Below are 22,233 nucleotides of genomic sequence, written 5' to 3' on the forward strand. Positions count from 1 at the left end.
GTTAAGTGTCCTTAAAGTCTCAAGAATGGAGGGAGGCAGAAAATATTCTCAGATCACAGCTAGTGAGTGAGTGAGATGAAGAAAACTTATAATGGGAGTTGGCTTTTTTTAAACTAGTTCATTAAAGAATCCCAACAGCCAGATATGTAGTACGAAGGGCATTGTCTAGGGTTATGATCCAAAGGCATCCCTTTGGATGGGCCAAATTTGAGCAGTAGAAAGTCACATATTGGTTGAATCTTGTTGGGATTGGTAAGGGGGCAGTAGGGAAGAGAGGGTGTTATTAAATCAGTCTAGAATGATCATTTAGGGCAGAATGTGGAGGGCCTATAATTATAGGTTAAGAAAGTGAATTTAAGAATTCAGTAGGTAACAGGAAGGCAGGAAGATGTGAATTTAAGTACTGCTTCAGGTTTTGTGACCTTGAACAAGTTGTTTAGCTTCTTAATGTTTTAGGCAACTTCTTAATACTATAAATTATTGACAATACATTGGTAGTGGGAGTTTCTTTGTTTGGGAGTTCTACATATTCACAGGTCTGTCTCTTATCTCCGTAGCCACTAAAGTAAGCAACTAAAGATTTTTGGGAAGGAAGTGATCTGATCATAGCTGTGTAATAGGAAGATTTATTTATGTAAACAGTAGGACCTTGTTCAAGAGAACAATATGTTCCAAACTCTTTGTATAAGTAAAAAAATTACACATAATAGTGAACCCCATTATTTAATAAGTATTACCTAGGCATTTATGATTTGTTTGAGGCCTATCAGAGCATTGATCATCACTACTTTTGTACTTTGGGACCATTATTCATAACTAAGTAGCCTTAATGAAACAAAGAGAAGCACAGCTTTCATAAGAATAGGACTTGTTAGAGAAGAGAACTCCAGACAAAGACTGATATGGGAACTAATGTTTGATGCAAAACAATGTAATGACCACACTAATACTCTGCTTTGGAAAATGGCACAGATTTAGTGTGTAATTAAAAATAATTATTTTACATAATTCTCTGCCCCTTTCCCTCCCCTGCTAATTGTTTATACCCAAATTCTTGTGTGTTGAGTTCTTATAAAATGAGTTCCTCCTGCAGAGGCTAGATTTGGGGTGGGGAGAGTGGAGGAGAAAATCTTTCAAATGACAGTCCTCAAGGCAATACCTGACCTGCATTTTATTACATTTGTAATAAAGGAATTCAAAGGTCCTGCTTTCATATTAAAATATGAATCAAATTAATTCTCCATGATATTTAGGAAAGTATGCAATAAGTGAGTTTTCCCTTTGAGGTATTTGCCAAATTGCCCCAGCAATAAGATGAATGTTATTTTGCTGTGTTGGAAATGTTAATTTTGCATCCCCTATAATAAAATAAGTCCTTTAAGTTCTTTGCCTTTTCAAAACATTTCTGTTTCATTGACTTCATTAGCTATCTGGCTTTCCCAAATCTTTTTCCAGAAGATTCTTCAGGTTTTTTTTACAGTATTTTTTCCTTCTATAAATTCCATTTTCCTTTTTAGAATATTTACATGCTTTATGTGACCCTTCCTCCATTCCAACTATTTTTATTCTTATCATTTATTCACAAGAAATCTTCCTAGTCTGTAAGGAAAAAATGGGAACTGAAAAGAACATCTTAAATTCATTGTAAAGTTTGGAAGGGATATATGATCTTATTTTAAATTGTAAAAGCTTTTTACTATTCTGAAAATATCAATATATCACCTTTTCTGTTTAGGTTTGTGACTATGGGCTATAGAATTGAAAATCAGATTCAGTGGCATTGATATGATAATATGTTGCCTAGTCAGAATTAGTATGCACATAACTTAAATATTTCAGGCCAGAGTTTTTGCTTCCAACTTTAATTTATTCCCAAGTTATTTATTCACATATATTTTTCTGTTCCTCCAGCTACTTAAATATAAGACAAAAGGACCTTAAGTTGTTCAACCTATTCTCTTGCCTTCAATGTGCACATAGAGATCTTTCTCTGCTTAGTTTTCAATGTGCAGAATTTTACACTTACTCATTTCCTTTTTGATATCTTATACACTCAGAAGAAATTATACACACTAAGATTTACTGAGGGTGACACATTTGAAAATAGACCTTTCCAGCTTCAGATTGGCACATGTAAGGTACTCAATGTGGACAATAATTTTATTAGAGAGCAACAAAAATCTTAAAAAAAAAAAGATAACACAATATCTATCCAGATCCCAGCTGAGAATCTGGAAAAAAGCAAAAACTAAAACCAAAACTAACTCTTCCAATTCTAGAGCAGTCAAAATAGTTCCTAGAAAATCCTTGCAATAGAAGTCAGGTATTCTACTCAAAGGAAAGCCCTTGTGGTTTTTGCTCAGATTATTTACCATTATCTTGCACACAGTTTTTATGTGTTTAGTTAACAAGTTTCTAGGCCCTTAGAAGATCAGAAACAGAAAATATTAGTGGGGAGGGGATCTCTAGTAGTGGGCACACTGATAACATGGGGTATAACTGATGACAGCCAACCTGGCAGAAAGGTGATGGAAAAAGCAGTTATTCTATCTCAAAAGCACATTCACTGGTCTATGGTCATTTACTGTGGGGGAAAATACACCTTCATTGGTCCATGCCTCTGAGATTTGATAGCACCACAATATGGTAATTAGTATTCATAATGACCTTGAGTTATGCAGGAAAAATTAAGCTACATTCATTATATTCTGTTTAAGAATACAAGGCAATGTCTAATGCATTTTGAAAATATTTTCAGCTTCAAATAATTTAATGATGATTTGGAGTTAAAATGGGGATAATTCAGATGACTGAATTATCTGTGATTCAGAAAACTGTTATCCAGAACAATTTGTTTTCTGAGGGCTTGGAAAACCCTCAGAACAAAAAAACCTTGGAAAAAAGTGTCTGTCTGCAGCTGGAACATGGAAACTGCCCAAGTACAGAGAATGGGTTGATTATAATGCAACAAAGTTCATTAAAAAATTATTGAATTGAAAAAAATTATTGAATTGAAAATCAAGTTAAAAAAATTACCCTTTAAATCAGGCTAACTTTAATCAACTTCATTGAATGGTTTTAAAAGTAATTAAAAAGTTCAGCTTAATAAAGCAAGTTTTAAAAATTAATATATCTTTCAACTCATGTTTTTAATTTCAAAAAAGGCCTTCTAATTATTTTTACTCTACACTTCATCAGGACTCATGCAAACTAAAGAGGGTTTAATGGAAATGATTCTGGGTCTAAAAATTAGGAGAAATTCAGATTAGAATTATTTTTCTGACATATATCAGTGTTGTGATTATGGCAAGCTGTTTAGCCTTGCTAAACCTTTTCCTTATCTGTAAAATGGGCAAATCCTTTCATCCTAGTGTTGCTGTGAAGATCAGATGAGAGAATATATGAAAAGTGCCTTTATGATTTTCAAATGTTGAATAAATGACAGGTGTTATTTTTACCACATACTCATAGAATGAGTATATGAATAAACCAAATATATCCCAAGTTATTTATAAATGGATATACATTTGAGCTAGACCTTCAAATTACATTTACTTTGAGAATCAAATTCTATGATTCAGACACGGTGGGCCTTTTCCAACCAATATTGGAATGTTCAACTTATGGGCTAGGATTTCTCTGTGGTTACAATTCCTTGAGGTTCACTGCTATGAGAGGAGAAGGCTATGGGAAGATATATCTCTCCTGAGTAAAACATTTGTTTATCTGAACTTTCAGACTCCAAGTTATCTTTTTGTGCCATTAAAGAAACCTCCTGCTTGGCTGACAGCATTATTCTGAACTTTTAAGTTTTAAATTTCAGATAACAACATTGGCTAGTTCAATTTTCTTAAGGTTTGAAAAAATATTTTATTCATGGGGAAATACTGAATTTTTTTCAAAAGAAAATAAAGGTTGGTTTCCTTTCCTATGGAATTGTCTAGTCTAGAGCTTTTCTCAAGCATTGCTTTAGTTGAAGTAGATTGTAGTCACTTTGTTGTCAGGAAAAACTTCCCAACAATTAGAGCTACTTGAAAGTGTAATAGACTACCTAGAGAGGTGGTGGGTCTTTTCTGACATCTTCAAGTATAGTTTGGACAATCATTTGTCATATATGCTATAGTGGGCATCCTTTTTGGGTAGGGGTTGTACTAAATGACTCCTAACCCTAACAATTCTCAAATTTTGATGTTCTTTATACTAGGATCACCTCAGCAATCTATGTTGTTTAATATTTTTTACTAATGACATGGATAAAAGCATAGATGTCATGCTCATTTATACATGGCCCAGAGCTGGGAGGGACCAATAGCTAAAATGCTGGATAATAGTACAGATGAGCCTCTGAAAAAAGGCCTAAGGAAGAAGATTATTGTACTTAATCTAGGAAGATGAAATTCAAAAGGGTTAGATGATTGCTCAGGTCTCTTCAGACCTTAAGAGTCTGTGAATAATGTGGTAGATGGATGCTAAGTTGGAAGATCTATAAATGATTCCCAACTTTGCCACTTATGAGCCTTATGACCTTGGCTGAATCACCATTAACCTCTTTGAGCCCACAATTGTAATGGAGGGATAATGAGCCCTGCCATGTTTTCCTGACAGGGCTACTAGGTAGAAAAGACATTTTAAAAACTTAATATAAATGCAAGCTATTATTCAGAGGGTCTATTATTATCATTGCAGGCAGACTCTTAGGAGCAGCACTATTCCAATTTAGGGCTGCAAAGTCCCAGCTGACTCTATAAAGATGACAGGGAGGAGATGTGATCTGATTGGAGCTGAGAGGTGGCAAGCATTGTCAAATAATAGTTTAGCCACTTTCATCCTGAGCAGATCTCATTTTTTGGAGAGAGATTGCCATCCTGATTCTGTAGAATTATACAGGCAAGGCATGGTGCAAGGAGAGACCTTAAAGGGTAGGTTAAGGCTACTCTCTCAATTACCAAACAAGGGGAGTTTGCTATAAGCTGCTAATCAGGCCATGATTATCTACTTAAGGGGCAGCAGTATCTGAAGAGAGATGTTGCTGTAGTGTTGCTATGCAATTAGCTCATTCCTTTGTAGGCATGGATTTTGCAGGTGCTGGCACCTGTGAATACATAATCCTCTTTGATAGCGAAGATTCCAGTGGTGATATTGCTGAATGGTGACAAAGAATGGACTGTTCTGTGCTGAGGAAACTCATTTCTTCCTCACCAAAGATATTCCCTCAAAAAATGAAAGGTTTGGCTGAACCCAGGCTGATCATCTATTTATTTTAACTATTTTCTGACCCAAGAACAGTTTGAAGACAAGAGTATCTTGACAATTGATCTCTTGATTATAGTTCACTGTAATGGGATGTATGCATAATCCATTCTCAATGGAATATTTTCTAGTTTCTTATGTGTGGTATGAAAAAGATTATTCAGTCCAGAGTTATTGACCCACCCAGATAAAGATTTTGACTTAAAGAATTATAGCATTTAAGTTGGAAGAGATCTTAGAGGTTATTGAGTTCACCTTCTTATTTTGTAGATAAGAAAACTGAGACAAAGAGAAGGTAAATGATTCATCCAGAATCACACAGAATGCAAGTATTTCAGATGAGATTTAAGCATCGCTCTTTCTGATTTCAAGTCCAATGTCCCATTTGCTATGCCATGGTACTGTATGATTTATTACAAATAACTAAACAGTTCTCTTGTACAATTCTTAGATATCTACAGTTGAAATGAATTTAATGACCATAGAAAAAATAAGAGTTTGATGTTTTCAGTTGGTATAGATTGATAAGCTCAATTAAAGTAGTAATCACCAAAGTAAGAGTGCATATCAATGCTGAAAATGGTGTTTTGCATTAACTCATTCATAATTTGTTCATAGAAATTTTGACTGCATCCTAAGGCTCTGTCTTGGACAATCTTCTCTTTTCTCTTTATATTCCCTCACTTGATCTTATTAGCCACCCTTAGGTTCAGCCCTAGTCTATCTGCTGAGTATCAGTCCCAAAACACCAATTGCTTACTGGATATTTCCATCTGAATGTCCCATAGGACTCTTAAAACCAAGCATATCTAAAGCAGAACTCATTATCTCCCTCTCCATTCCTACCCTTCTTTCATACTTCTTTATCACTATCAAGAATACCATCCATCCTCTTAGGCACCTAGATTCAAAATCTTGTTGTCATCCTCAACTCTTCATTCTTACCATGCAGATCAGCTGTCAAATTACTCTTGTCTTCAGACTTTTCTTGGATCAAATATTAGTTGAAATAAATGGACAATCAGCCTGGGCTTAGCCAAACCTTTCATTTTCCAGGGATTTTAGTTGCTAGATCTTGTTATTTTTATTTTTACAAGTCCTCTCTACTCATACAGGAACTTCTCTAATTCCGGTTCATATTACCTTTTATCTATATTAGTGCTACCGTCTCCTAATTGGTCTTCTTGGTTCAAATGTTTTCCCTCTCTAATTCATCCTCTATACAGCTGCCAAAGTAAATTTCTGAAAACCCAGGTCTGATCATATCACTTCCCTGTTCAAAAAATGTTAGTAACTCATTATTGCTTCTGGAATCAAAAATAAGCTCCTCTGATTCACATTTAAAAGTCCTCACATGGGAGCAGCTAGATGACTCCCTGGATTGAGAGCCAGGGCTAGAGATGGGAGGTTGTAGGTTCAAATCTGGCCTCGGACACTTCCAAGCTGTGTGACTCTGGGCAAGTCATTTAAACCCAATTGACTAGTCCTTTCTGCTCTTTTGCCTTGGAATGAATACACAGTATTAATTCTAAGATGGAAAGTAAGGGCTTAAAAAAAAGTCCTCACAATCTGACCTCATCCTATATTTCTAATCTTCTTCCATATTAGTCTCCTCATACTCTATGATCCAGTCATGCTTGTCTATTCACTGTTCCTTACACATGACCTTTTATCTATCCCATCTCTGTGCTTCTGTAATGGGTGTCATTCATACTTAAAATGCCCTTCCTCATGTCTTGGAATACGTGGTTTCCTTAAAAACTGGGCTCAGGTGTCAATTTCTGCACTAAACCTTTCCTGATTCCCCTGGCATCTAGTGCCCTTTTTTCTCATAATCAACTGTATTCATTTTGTGTATGCCATATACATACCCTCTTCTATGCATAGTCTTTCCACCATTAGAAAGTAAGTCCCTCAAGGAAAGAGACTCTGAGTCCTAGGGAGTTATTAGAGGCAGGATGGTTAGGCCATTAGCATTGCATAACTAGTCAGTATTAGAGGCAGGTCTGCCTCACTCTGTGCTCAGTACCTTTTCTACTTTGCCAAAAAATACTTTGTATCTATAGCTGCAATTATACTCTTAAAAACAGAATGGATTCCAAGACTATGTATTCCTACAATTCTACACACTAAAAAGGGCAAGCACAAAATTTAAATAATTAAAAACATCTAAAATATCTTTATGCCACACCTTAACTTTTCTCATTTTCTCCCTCTTCTAAGACTGTTCCTATCCCCTGACCAATTTGTTTTCCTTGGTCAGGCTCCCCATACATTCAATTCCTTTAAAAGAACAATAGAATATTAAAAATAAAACAAAACAACCCTTACCTTCTGACCTAGTAACAACTCTAAGACAGAAGGCAAGAGTCAGGCGGATGGGGTTAAGTGGCTTGCCTCTGATCACAAAGCTAAGAAGTGTCTGAGATCAAATTTGAATCTAGGTCCTCCTGATTCCAGATCTTATGCCTTATCCACTGTCATTGAACTGCCCCAGGACCATAAAATCTTTAGAACTGGAATGTACCATAGAGATTATCTAATCCAACTCTCTTATTTTACAGATAAGGACTTGAGGGCCAGAGGAGTTAATAGACTTCTCCAACGTCACACTACTAGTAAGTAGTATTCAAACTGAGATCTATCTAATTCCATTTCCACCCCTGATACCCATCTCCCATCATCCATCTATTTCATTTTATACATAGATTGAAGTCCATGGAGTTAAGGTATCTTGCTTAACATTATATATACAGTGTCTAAAATGACAAATTTAGCTTAGAGTTGATCCTTTTTTTTTTTGTTTAGCATTCTGTATATTCCCTCCTCTAATTTTCTTCATCTATACGTTTCCCTTTTAGTTCCATAAATAGACACAAACGTCTCTGAGTTTCTAACTTCCCTCTGGATTCTTTTGGTTCTCTGGATTTTGGCAGCTAATAAAGTGATACTTAAAAGAACACATGGGTTGTGCAGAGAAAATCCTTATATGTACCCCTAGGCTTGGTCCCAGTGGGGAATGATGTTTTAGCAGACAGCTCAGTATGTCATACTGGGATTCCTCTCTCTCTCTCTCTCTCTCTCTCTCTCTCTCTCTCTCTCTCTCTCTCTCTCTCTCTCTCTCTCTCTCTCATTTCTCTCCCTATTTTCCTTTCTCCATCTTCTCTTTTTCCTTCCTTACCACTTCCCCTCCATCTTTCTTTCTCCATTTTCCTCTCTCTATTCCTCCTCCTCTCTTTCTCTCTTTTCTTTATTTCTTCTCTCTCCTTCCTTGCCCTCTCTCACTGATTCCCTCCCTTCCCATTTTTTCTCTCAGCTGCACTCCAATAGTTTTGCAATTTTTTCCTAGAGACAAGCTCAAGGTGAAACAGTATCCTTCCTTGGAAGTGTCTCATCTCATCAATTCAATGTGTCAAAGTCTAACCTGCCAACAGCAGTAGGAGGAGACTCTGTGACTCTTGCATTAGATTTGGGAGAAGAAAAGGAAGAAAGAAGGAAAGAAATAACCAAGATGATGGGAGAGGAGAAACATAGGGTTTGAATTTTCTTGCAATATTTTGTATGTATTTGAAATATATTTAGAGTTGTACATATTGTGTCCTGATAGAATATGGGTTTTTTTGAAGGCAGAGCCTGATTCATGTGAATCATTGCCGACACATTGCCAGAGTGTATAGTAGGCACTTAATAAATGTTTGTTGATTAATTGACTGATAGGAAAACAATAAGATGGTCAAAATGAGTACATGCAAGAGGTAGGTTGTCAGGTATCCCATAATTCAGTACTGCAGGGATCAATGATTTTTATCAGAATAGCTACCACCTCCCTTACAGCAGACCGAAACTCCTCTACAAATGGAGTGACTGGCCTTTGAAAGTCATTGTATGAGAAAGATATATCACCCTTTGGTCAAGATGGTCATAAGGCTCTCTAAGCTTCTGGTTCTCAGAAAACAGGCTTACCACCCATTATGAGACTTTCAAGCTAGGCAGGACATCCTAGAGTTTGGGCTCTTTTGTTATATCTTTGGGGAAAATCAAGACCCCTTTCACATTATGATGAGGCATCAGAGTAAGACTTTGGTGGCAGAGATAATATATATTCATAAAATCATCCTCGAATTCATTTCCTTTTTCCATTTTTTTGTGAGTTGACATTGCCAAATAACTTGTCACCAAGAGGCTAGTATCTGGGTGATAGTTCTCAATACCATACTCAAAGCCTTACCATACTGATCAAGGTAGAATATACCAGAATTTGTACTTCTTGAGCATCAGAACTTAGGCTCACCTCCATGCTCAAACGAAGTATCAGAATAGGTGGACTCCCTGTAATAGACATATGGGAGGACACAGACAAGAGTATAAAATGGGAAGGAATGGATGGATGGACTTTCATTTGTACTGTTGGAGGGAATAGCAACATCAGTGAACTAATGAATTCCTCAGAGTATTGAAACACTTGTATTTGGTTTTTTAATGATTATCATACAGAATGGATTTGAGTAGATTTAAACCACTAAGAGGAAGCTGTTACACACCGGATAGAGAGTTGACTTCAGAGTCAGGAAGAACTGAGCTTAAGTCCTGCCTCTAAGACATACTGGTTGTGTGGCTCTGGGCAAATCATTTAACTCCTCAATTCAATGACTCATAATAGTGGAATGAATTTCCTCACCAGGAGTTCCTTCCACAGATGAAATTATAATCTAATTAAAAAGAAATTGAATAAATGCAGAAATGATGGATGATTACTCTTAATACATACTTTTCAGTGTTTTGAAAAATCATCCCTCCCCACCCAGCTTAGAATGATTTTTACTCTCCAAACTAAAATCTAAGAGCTTTATCTTTGATTAAAAAAAATCAACAACCAACATAACATGGAAAATATAAAGATAATTTTTGTCAGACTGAATAGCTAGAGATGCTCAGAAGAATTTTACCTTGTTTACACCATCTGCCATTGCCTGTAGGGTGAGTTCTCTGGGTCCATCCACAGTCTTCCCATTATCCGTTGGACCCCAACTGGCACTGTATATGTCTATCACTTGAGGCATGTGACTGATGGAGGAAGCTTCAATGATATCCGTCATAAATGGTTGATCCAACATGCGTATTCCTGTAGATTTTTATCAGCAGTGAAAATGCTATTTTTATGACTCAAAAGTAAACAGATAGTGTAGAAAAGGTCTGGTCCCAGAGCTGTGGTTTTAATGATCATAATTCTTGGACTTTCTCAGAGATGCTAGAGGTTAAAGAACCTTTGTAAACTGAACTATTAATATTTCCATTAATCATGAGTTAATTATCATGATAGATTTAGAATTGGTGGTATGTTTGGGGGCAGAGTCTTAGAAGCCATATTATTTAATTCCTCTGTCTCTGTCTCTCTCTCTGTGTCTCTGGCTCTCTCTCTTAAACAGATGAGTCCCAGAGGTTCAGAAAATATGAAGATTTGCCTAGGGCCATACATAAATATTAATGGAATGTAGTTATTCTCCCTTTCCTCCCATTCTAACACCCTTGTATTTTTCTCTCATTATATTGGTAAGTCATGATGTAGCAGAAAACTGGGTTTGATATTAGAGATCTTGGTTTGAATCTTGTCTTTGTGCCCTTTTTCTGTGTAACTTGGGGCAACTTGTTTCCCCTCTTTGAGTCTCAATTTTTAAATATGTAATATGGGAGGATATGAACTAGATGTTTTAGAAATTTCTTCCAACTCTAAATTCAGTTTGATTCAACATGGATTTATTAAGCCCCATTTGCAAAGTATTAATTTATAAGTTTATGATGTAGTAAACATTTAAATTCCTAAGAATTTTGGTATGCTATTTACTAAAGAGCAGAGAAATGAGTGGGGCAAAAGAAGCCCAAAGGTCTTGTCCCTGCAGGGACTCTGGATTCATTCTGGGGATTCCATTAAACGAGAATAATGTTGATAGCTTAAAACTTAAAGAGGAAGGCAGTGAAAAGAGACCTGGGACTTTGGCTCCAAATTGTGGGGTTACAGGGCATTCCATAGCAACTCATAAGCCCAGCAGTCACTTCCTTTTCCTCATTTTATTATTATTATTACTTAAAAAATTGTAGTTGGGCTCCTTAAGTATAAACCTTCTATAATTTCTTTGGCAATGACCTTGTCCTGAATTGCCATCATAAATTTCCCTCCTTGCCCACACCCCAGCCTTGTACATAGAAACAAAACTATATGATGGGCACTTATTTGATGCTTTATGGACCTGTTTTCTGAGTTCATGTGGATGATTCCATTCTTGGATCTTAGGAGCCTTGTGATCACAATGTGGTGGTAAACCACTTTCAGCTACATTCTTATAAACCTAATGATGTGCTTTTGTTGTTAGCTTTTACTACCATGCGGGGAAATAATATCTACTTGTTCCAAAAGAATTTCTGGGGGGCAGCTGGGTAACTCAGTGGATTGAGAGCCAGGCCTAGAGACGGGAGGTCCTGTGTTCAAATGTGACCTCAGATTCTTCTCAGTTGTGTGACCCTGATCAAGTCACTTAATCTCTATTGCCCCGCTCTTCTGCCTTGGCACCAATACACAATATTAATTTCAAAACAGAAGGTAAGGGTTTAAAAAAAAAGAATTTCTGTAGTTTTGGAACTGCTTTTAGCATATACTCTGAGGTCTAACAAAGAATAAAATAAATTTACTCTGAGAATGTCTAAAAAATAGTAATAATAGAAGTAGTAGTGAGAGCTGGTCTTGAAATCTTGCCTATGACACATATTGGCTGTAGGCTCCTGGGCGAGTCACTCAACTGGAGGCAACTCTTGAATTCTATTAATTTTCAGAGATGGTGTCAACCTCCATTGGCAGAGGAAATTTTTTTCATTTTATTAAGGCACACTGTCTCACCAACTTCACTTTGTCCCTATTTATTAATTTATCTATTTATTCATTCATTCATTCATTCATTCATTTACTTATTTATTTATTTGTTTGTTTGTTTATTTGTCCCTTTATTTAGTTGGGAGTTACATGGGATTCTAAGTAGGGGAAAGGAAATTACAGGTGTTGACATGGAACTCTATCTTGCAAAAGTTTTATCCTATTGTTTAGTTGCTATTTCATTTAGAGGAGAGGTTCTTGGCCTTTTTGTGTGTCATGGACACCTCTGTAAGTCTGGGGAAGCCTATAGCTCATTTATCAGAATAGTCTTTTTATTTTATGTTTTAAAATTTTAATTAATTATTTACATTACATTTTCTAGGTAACTCCTTCCCTCCTCCCCTCCCCTCCCTGCATTAGACAAGATCTCATTTAACAAAATGATATGTGAATTTATAAACTATGTCTTGCTTGTTTCTATTTATTAATTCTTTCTCTAGAAGTAGAAATATACGGGTCATTCATTCTTCAAACAATATTTTGTTGCTGTATATAATGTTCTCTTAGTTCTGCTTGTTTCACTCTTCATAATTTCACATATTTATTTCCATTAAAAAACCTCTTAGAATAGATACTTAGTATTGATTCCAAGATAGAAAAGTGGTAAGGGCTAGGCAATGGGGGTTAAGTGACTTGCCCAGGTTCACACAGCTGGGAAGTGTCTGAGGCCAGATTTGAACCCAGAAATTCCCGACTCCAGGCCTGACACTCTATCTAATGTGCTACCAAGCTACACCTTTCTATAATTAAAAATATTAATCTGATGATCATTTCTTATGGTACAATAGTATTCCATCACAAGAATAGTGTTTTTTTTAAACCCTTACCTTATGTCTTGAAATCAATACTAGTATTGGTTCCAAGGCAGAATAGCAGTAAGAGTTAGGTGATGAGGGTTAAGTGACTTGCCCAGGGTCACACACCTAGGAAATGTCTGAGTTCAGATTTGAACCCAGGACCTCCCCTCTCTAGACCTGGCTTTCAATCAACTGAACCACCCAGCTGCTCCCAAGAATAGTGTTTTCAAATGCATAAAATAAAATTCATAGTATTAAAAGGAAATTCATGATGTTGGAATATATATATATATCAAAATATTAAAATGGAAAAATAAACCCAGTTTGTGGTTCCTCACCTGGCAGCTGCCTATATCAATGAAATCAGAGGCCTAGCTCCTAACCTATTTACCAATATTTTGTCATTTAATCTTCATATTAACTCTCTGAGTATTTTTAAAAAATAAAAACCCTTACCTTCCATCTTGGAATCAATACTGTGTATTGGTTCCAAGGAGGAAGAGTGGTAATGGTTAGGAAATGGGGGTCAAGTGACTTGTCCAGGGTCACACAGCTGGGAAGTGTCTGAGGCCAGATTTGAACCTAGGACTTCCCATCTCTAGGCCTGGCTCTCAATCCACTGAGCTACCCAGCTGCCTCCTCTATGAGTATTTTTAAAAATGTTTTATAGAAGAGGAAACTGAGTCTCATAGTTTTTAAGTAACTTGTCCCTTATTACGCAGTGATGAAATGTCAAACACACTACAATTGCTGAGGCATTTAGTTCATCCACGTTGCAGTCTCTCTTACAAAACTCTGTACTGCCACTGAGAAATGGAAAGAAAACCTTAAGTTAAGAAGCCTTGTTCTAGAGAAATAAGAAGAACGGAGAGTGAGTTATAAGCTGGTTTTTCCAGTCATTCTCTATCATTAACATAGCATATTTTAATTTTTTTCAGGGAGATGGCAGACATCCAATTTACAATTTAAATCTTTTTTGTTCTTGGTGGATTTTCACTCAGAATTAGCTTAGTCTTTCATTTGTGCAGCCCATAATCTCATTTTTTAAAATGATTTGTTTTGCAGCAAGAAAAGGAATAAAAATTCTTCATTTTTGTCTCAGCTGTCTTTGTTCTTCCAGCTTTTATTTTGTTCTTCATGTATTATAAAGAAGAGGTAAAGCAAGATGGAAGGCTTTTGAGTCAGGGCAATCTGGCTGCAACCCCTACTTTTGGCACATACCAGCTGCATGATGGGCTACAAGTCCTTTAACTTCTTTTGCCCCCAATTCTCTAATGCTTTAGGTTAGAGATACATTATTGATTTGTGCTGTGAGGGGAGTTTGAACACTTGGAATATTTTTCCACATCAATGAAATCTTAAGACTATATCAACCTATAAACCCTTAAAAATGGTTCAGATTTTGCAGAATAAACCTTTGGAGCATGTAGCTGTGTTCCTCCTGTAATGACTAGAAGACACTGGAAAGCCATTAGAAATAGCTCTTGTGGAGCAGATGACCTTCATTTTGTTGCAGTGAAAACCAGTTATGGAAAGGAAGGCAGGACTCTATTGACAGAGAGAAGGGTAGAATGGCATAACTACAAGATTGAGGGCTATACGGGAGCATGGACTATCTCAGTGTTGGGCACAAAATCAGCATTTAATAGTTGCTTGCTGGTGAGTTAATTCCAGCCCTTCTTATTTTACTTATGGGGATTTTCACTGCCTTGGCCAAAGTCACACAAAGTCTCAGGAGCAAAGCCAGGATTCAAGCCCAGATCCTGAGTCTAGCACTTTCCATACCACTGGTGGATCCCACATTGGTGCACAATGGTTCTCATCATCATTTTCCACCAAAAAGTCAGATCGTAAACTTTTGCAGTGACAGTCGAGTCTCTGTCCATCTAACGAATGGCTCTATTTCTTAGTGTCAGTGTTGGGTTTTGTAAGACAGAATTCAACATGGAAGAACCAAATGCCTCAGCAATTGTAGTGTAGTAGAATGGAGTCCAACGCCTTCCTCTATCATGTTCTTGCCATATGATAAGGGGACAAGTCACTTAACCACTCTGAAACTCAGTTTCCACTTTTGTAAAATATTTGTAAAAAACTCATAGAATTATCCTGAATATAAAATGATAAAATAGTGGTAAATAAATTAGGGAATGGGTCCGTGGTTTCATTGATACAGGGGACTCCCAAGAGAGGAAATTCTTTCTACCGAGGCAGCTCATTGCAAATATCAATAATATAGAAATAGGTCTTGATTAATGACACATGGAAAACCCAGTGGAATTGCATGTTGGCTACAAGGAGGGGGGTGAGGGGAAGGGAGGGAAAGAACATGAATCTTGTAACCATGAGAAACATTTCTAAATTAATTAAATAACATTAAAAAAAAAACTTAGAGTGGTTCAGAGCTGAAGCATCAAACATGAACTGTGATACTTTTGAATAGGCTTAAGCATTTTGAAATGTGATTAAGAAATATATAACCAAATAAAAATAAAATGAACCTAGATAATGTTTACATGTGATTTTCTAAGTCAATATGTATCCTGTAGGCATACTTATGTACAGTTTAGAGACTTTCATTTCTATTTGAGTTTGATACCATTGGCCTCGGGACCAGTGACACTGGCAGGTTCAGTGATTTGAGCAGGGCAACAGAGCCAGCATGAATCAGAGTCCAAACTTGAATCCATGTCTTCCCAGCTTCAAGATCTTTTTTGGCATCCTGTTCCTTTTCTTCCTTGCCTCTCTCATAGGCCCTCTCTCACTCCCAAATTAAATTAGAACTAATTTCTGCTGATATTCTACCCAATTTAAGCCTGTAGGAAGAAGACTGATATGTGCATAGACTATCAACAATTATTCCTTACCCTTTCTGTGTCTAAGAAGGAAGAATATGTCCCAGGGAACTTGGCAGAAGGACTCCTTTAATCATGTTAAATTCTATAGGATTGAAGCTTGTGTTAATTTACTGAGACATGAAATTACTTGATACTTCACATTCAGCAGCAAGCATGGGCTGCTCGGAACAGTCTTTGTATAGAATATGTATATGGTTCTCTGCTTACTCTCTACTGCTCTTTGGTATTGAGGGCAGCTGGTAAACCCTGTGGCCCTTCCAGTGACAGGAAAGCCAAGGGAAGGAGAGAGTGCCCTTGTCTTTTCTAGGATTTCGTTAGGAAAAATGACAAATTTTCATTTCACTTTCTCTCCTGATTGAGGCAGTCCTGAAGATCAGGTCAGCTTTTAGGTAGGAGCTTTGCATGAGCCTCCACTTAATTAATTTAGTCATTGAAGATTGTGGCTTTAATTTCCTTTTGCTTTTGTCTGCCTGCAGAGATGTTAATATACCCCTGCCTGGCCCATTTCTCATTCTCTGTGGAAATCCTGGTTTTCTTGAGCACCCTGGGACAGATTTTGTCTTTGTTCAGGCATTTCAGTCTGACTCTTCATGACCCCATTTGGGGTTTCCTTGGCAAAGACACTGGAGTGGATTGCCATTTCCTTCTCCAGCTTATTTTCCAGTGATGAAACTGAGGCAAGATGGGTTAAATGACTTGCTCAGAGTCACATAGCTCTTATGTATCTGGGACCAGATTTGAACTCAGGAAGATGAGGTTTCCTGACTCCAGACCAGGCACTCTTATCTACTTCACCATCTTCTTCCAGACAGTGAAAAAGGATTGCCTCTACTTGTCAAGTAGGTATCATTGTGGAGGACTCAATTGAGTTATTGCTCTATGATTTGGCTTAAAACTCCCAAATTTTGAGCCCATTTGATTTTAATTTTTTTTCTTACTGAAAGTCAGCAAGGTATGGTGGATGGTGTACTGGATGTGGAATCAAGAAGTCCTAGACTTGGATCTTGTGCCCGGCATTCACTAGCTGTGTGTCCATGGCTGAATGACTTAATCTCACTGAGCTTCCATTTCCTAATCTGTAAAATGTGGACAATAATACCATGCCATTTAACTCATGGTGTTGTTAGGAAGCATCAGTTAAATAAAGTATATAGAACACCTTGTGAACTTGAAAACATTTGATAATCAGTTTTTATATTGTAGGTAAACGTTGCATCATAAAGTTTTCTTTTTCTGCAATTGGCTTCCTCTAGTTTGCATTCTCCCCATACTCACCCCTTTTTGTAGAATCCCCAAGCCAGGCTATACTGGGAAATATTTCATTTAAATCATGGAAAAAGCTTCTGTAAGGATTGCTGTCTTGATTGTGGGAATTAGGCAGCTATGTCAGTATTTTTCTACTTTTTACCTGAGGAATTGGGGCAGAATATTATGTCTTATATGGGCCATGGAGGCAGAAAGACCTGAGTTTAAATTCTGCCTCAGATACTTACTGGCTGTGGGACTCTGGGCAAGTCACTTAACTCTGTTTGCCTCAGTTTCCTCATCTGTAAAATGGGACATATTGTTGAAGGAAATGGCAAACATTCTATATCTTTACAAGAAAACTTCATGTACAAAACTCCCTGGGGTCACATAGAATCCAACACAACTGAACAAGTGGGCTTACTAGATTCAGCATAGCTAAAGGTCCTGTCAGGAGACAAAACCACAGTTAAACTCTATTTTCATCTGGATGTTCTCTTCAGAAGAGAATTCAGTGACATTGCATAATATATTCTAATGTTTCATAATCATTTTCATCCAGGAAGACATTTTTGACATGGATCCTTCCTTAGAGACCCCTTTCTCTAGAGTAGAAATGGAAATAGAAAGATCTGATCATGTTTGGCCATAAATGTCTTTTTTATGTACTTCAGAATCATTGTAAAATAACTTCTCAGTTTTACCTAATCAAGGCTAAACACTCTTAGGGTCTTCAGTCCTGTTTTATAATGATAGCTTCATATATTTATTCATTTAGTATTATTTTTTAGGTTTTGGAAATTTTTATTTAATTAATTAATTTAGAATATTTTTCCATTGTTACAATATTCTTGTTCTTTCCCTCCCCTAGCCCCACCTCCTTGCCATAGCCAACGCACAATTCCACTGGATTTTACATGTGTCATTGATCAAGAATTTTATTTCCATATTATTGACATTTGCACTAGCATGATCATTTAGAGTCTACATCCCCCCATCATATCCCCATCAAGTCATGTGATCAAGCAGTTGTTTTTCTGCTGTGTTTCTATTCTTCCTCTGAATGTGAATGGTGTTCTCTCTTATAGGTCTTTCAGAATAGGCTCATATATTTAGAGTTTAAAGGGATATTAGAGTTCATTGAGTCCATCCCCATTTTACAGGTTAGGAAACTGAGTCTTTGAGGGATAAAGTGACTAGCTGAAGATTACATGGAAGGTAAATTACCAAACTGGAATTTGATTCCAGGGATCAGTGCTCTTTCCACTGAGCTTTTTGGCTATTCCTCTTTCCTTAGGAATGAGACAGGCTCCCTATTTGATAATCCATTCATCATTTCCATTTCATATTCTGGGCCTTCACTAAGTTCTTCCAACATCTACCATGATAAGGTTATGGCCAAAAGGAGTGGGAATTCCTCTCCCTAACTTTAGTATCCTCTCTAGTTAGGAATAGGAGGTGGTCTAAGGAGGTCCCTTAGCTTCCTCCAATGCTTTGATGGACTTCTAGTGATCTCTCCTGGCCACTTGGTGGGGCTGTAGACTGCTAATCTATTTATAGGGTGTTTTCCAGTTAGAAAAAAAGGGCTTTTTGTAGGAGTCGTTTTTTGTGGTGGGTCACATAAGCTGTAGATTCTTCCCTAAAGAGCAACTACAAGCCAGAGCAGACTTTTCCCAATTGCTGATCAGAATAAGGAACTGTAATTTAAGGTTTCTGAGGTTTATCAATCTTAAATTGGGAACGCTTAAACCTAAGTAAAGGTTTTTATCTCATATGATCCATTTAAAAAAAGAAAATCTTAGAGCAGAGATTCTACAAGGGTTGGCTGGCTATGAGAATACCTATTTAGGGTTAGAGGGCTAGGATGGAGGTTTTTGTGGGCAACAGATCTAGTAGAAGCAATGTGAATGATAGCTTGGAAACAAACTGAGAGGCAGGTGAGATAGCATGGTATTCTGAGAAGGGCTCTGGACTAGAAGTATGGACACAGGATCAGAGTTTTGGAACCAGAAGAGACCTAAGAGGATATCCAGTCCAATCCTCTTCTTTTACTGATGAAGTAGCTGTGGCCTAAGGAGGTTAAGCGACTTGCCCACTGTCACATAGGGAACAGAGCCAGGATTTTGTCCCAGGTTAAAGGATTATGCATTTAGAGCTAGACAGACCTCAGAGATTGTGGAGCTTGACTTCCTTGTTTTATGGATGGGGTAACTGAAGCATAGAGATATTTTAAAAGTTCCCTTAGGTCTTGTTAGCAGAAGAACAGAGATTTGAATCCAGGTCTTCAGATCTAGGGCTCTTCTCACTATATCTCAGTTCCTCTGACATATTGTTTCATTTCAGTAACTAACTCATTTGTTGGGCAAACCACTCAACTTTTGTGTTCCTCAGTTTCTTTTCCTGTAAAAAGGGATAATACTGTTTGCCTTGGTAGGGGAGGGTAAAATGCGACTTGTATATGTTAGAAAGTGTTAAAAGCAATACTGTACATGTGAAAAAAATTATCTGCTAGGATTTTTGGGTTAGGTTCTTAATTTTTTTTAATATAGAGACTTCAAATTAGGAAGAAAAACTGGTGCCTCTGGACTGTGGGTTTACCTTATTGGCCCAGGTACAAACCACGAATCATGGTGCCAAACATGAGAGAGAAGTGAATGGCTAAGGATGAGAGGAAGGGATTTTCAATACTGAGGAAGGAAAACGTATTCAGACAGAGATCACAGGGTTGCCTGGAGCTCTTTCCTCTTCTGAAAAGTGGATCTTACAACTCTGAGGAGCTCATCTGTCAACTCACACATTTGGTTCCATGAACTTCTCAGAATCTTCAGAAAATAGTGAGGAAGATAGCCATTTTAGTAGAAAGTGAGTTTGTACCAGCATCCCATCTTTTGATCCTATTTGCTTCTCCCTTGGTTGTATAGACCCAGCTTTTTTTTTCCCCCACCACCGTCCCAGTTATAAACCTGGCATATAAAATATTGAACTGGGAATTTTCTTTCCCTTCCCCAATCTCATTATTGTTGCTGGCATTTTCCTACCAGCCCTATGAATACAAAATGCCAAGAGAGTTAAAACCCCAAAGGGTGAACGTTCTAGCTGTTTTCTTTTTAGAAACCTACTGCTATATCCCTCTGAAATTCATCACCAACTTCTGTCAAGACTCCTTACACCTAGTGACAGCAGGTGTGTGATATAGTTAAGTGGCAAGATTTATATGGGAGGCTACTGCTGCATTTAGCAATCTGAGAATGCAAGTGTCAGTACCGAACATGGTTATGGTCTCTCTAAGTCTCTGGGGAAGAAATGCCAAGACTATTATTACTTTAAAAAATCAGGGAAGTGAAGCACTGGGGTTGGTGACTCAGCCTGAATAAATTAGAAGTGAACTTCATACAAAACTTAGAATGAACCAAGAGTCAAACTTTTCTCATGGCCTCATAGATACTTTTTTCTTTTTCCAAAGAAAAGACTTAATTAGTGCTTCTCATTTTCTTAAGTTGCTTGCATTGCTTGTCTCATCCTCCCTTCAGCTACTAGTTCCCTAGTCCTTGGAAAGAGGTAATACAGTCTGCCTACTGGGACTTAAAAATGGATCTTAATGAGCTGGTTGTCTCTTGCCTGGTATAACACATTACCACTGAGTGAATTTCAAGTTCAGATATGTGGCCCAATTTGGAAGGTCTCTTGGATTTTTGTATGCGATTTGTGAAAGTTTACCTATATTCCACAATCTGAGTTTACAACAATTTTGAGCCAAAATATTGCCCTACAGGTTATCATTTCTTCAGTTTTCTTTCTGTTCTTAATTACTGATTTCCCTCACCCAAAGTGCCTAGTGAAAAGTGAGGGGTGAGAAGTAGAGTTGCTAATCAATGCAAATTGCTTCTGGGCAGAATGTGAAGAACAATGTATGCCACTCTGGAGTTTCTCTGAGAGAAATATCAGTTTTCTAATGTGGGATAACATACCTGCAACCTTGGAATTGTAAGCCACTCCAACCCCGCAGATGTTATTATTGGCTGCTGCTGATACTTCGCCTGCACAACGGGTTCCGTGACTGTGGAGAAGAAGAAAGCTTACATTAGATATGTCGTTCTATGAGATAGGTTTAAAGGACTTGGAAAGAATTGCTGAGGGAAACCCTTGAAATGCCTTCCATAATCATAGAAACAACAACAACAAAAGGATAAAACTACATGATTATGTCAATAGACACAGAAAAAGCCTCTAAAAACGACATTCATATCTGTTAACAATCCTCAAAAGCACAGACATTGAAAGGTCTTCATTTAAAAAAGGCAAAAGCAGTTTTTAAAAAAGGAATAGCTAGTATTATTCACAATGGAGAAATATTAGTTTTCCTAGTAAACCAGGAGCTAAAGTAAGGATGTCCCTGTTCCCCACTATTACTTGAAATAGTTCTAGAAACATTAGTCTATAAACAGAACAAAATCAAAGGTACAAATATCAGCAAAGAAGAAATCCAATGATCTCTATTTGCCAAATGTCATGATGGTATACTTAGAAAACTACAGTTAGTAAAGAATTTTGAGATGATTAATAGCTTTATTTATGAATTTGGATATCTCTAAAGATGGGCATTTTCTACAATATTAGCAGAAGTAAGGGGCAGTTGGGTAGCTCAGTGGATTGAGAGCCACACCTAGAGATAAGAGGTTCTAGGTTCAAATCTGGACTCAGATGCTTCCAGCTGTGTGACCCTGGGCAAGTCACTTAACCCCACTGCCTAGCCCTTAGCACTCTTCTGCCTTGGAACCAATATGCAGTATTGATTCCAAGACAGAAGGTAAGGGTTTAAAAAATATTAGCAGAAGTAGCAAGAAATAATAAGAGAACTTCATTCAAAATAGCTACAAAATGCATAAAATTTCTGAGTTAACTATCAAGATTTAAGCAAGATTTACATAAATACAATTACAAAGAATTCTTTTCAATGCTGAGACAAGTAGTTGGAGAGCTATTCACTCCATCTAGAAGGGCCTTAACAATATAATAAAAATGAAAGATGTATTTAAACTAATTTCTAGATTTAGTGCTATGTCATTCAAATGACCAGAGATACTTTATGGAGCTAGACAAATACAGAAATACAACATTTGGCAAATATACTAAGGAGGTCAGAGACAGAAACAAAGTTCAATAT

General features: G+C 37.1%; 1 protein-coding gene across 1 annotated transcript in view; it reads right to left on the bottom strand.

The window, feature by feature from the left end:
* PCSK2 (proprotein convertase subtilisin/kexin type 2) overlaps positions 1-22,233 on the bottom strand; it is a 331,306-nt gene that overhangs the window by 54,989 nt on the left and 254,084 nt on the right. Inside the window, exons 7-8 of the mRNA XM_001382075.4 lie at positions 21,038-21,126; positions 10,197-10,372 (exon numbers count right to left, since the gene is read on the bottom strand). Of these exons, the coding sequence (XP_001382112.1) occupies positions 10,197-10,372; positions 21,038-21,126 (265 nt within the window). The remainder of the gene's footprint in view (positions 1-10,196; positions 10,373-21,037; positions 21,127-22,233) is intronic.

The sequence above is a fragment of the Monodelphis domestica genome, chromosome 1 (genome assembly GCF_027887165.1).
Source record: "Monodelphis domestica isolate mMonDom1 chromosome 1, mMonDom1.pri, whole genome shotgun sequence".
NCBI classification, from domain to species: domain Eukaryota; kingdom Metazoa; phylum Chordata; class Mammalia; order Didelphimorphia; family Didelphidae; genus Monodelphis; species Monodelphis domestica.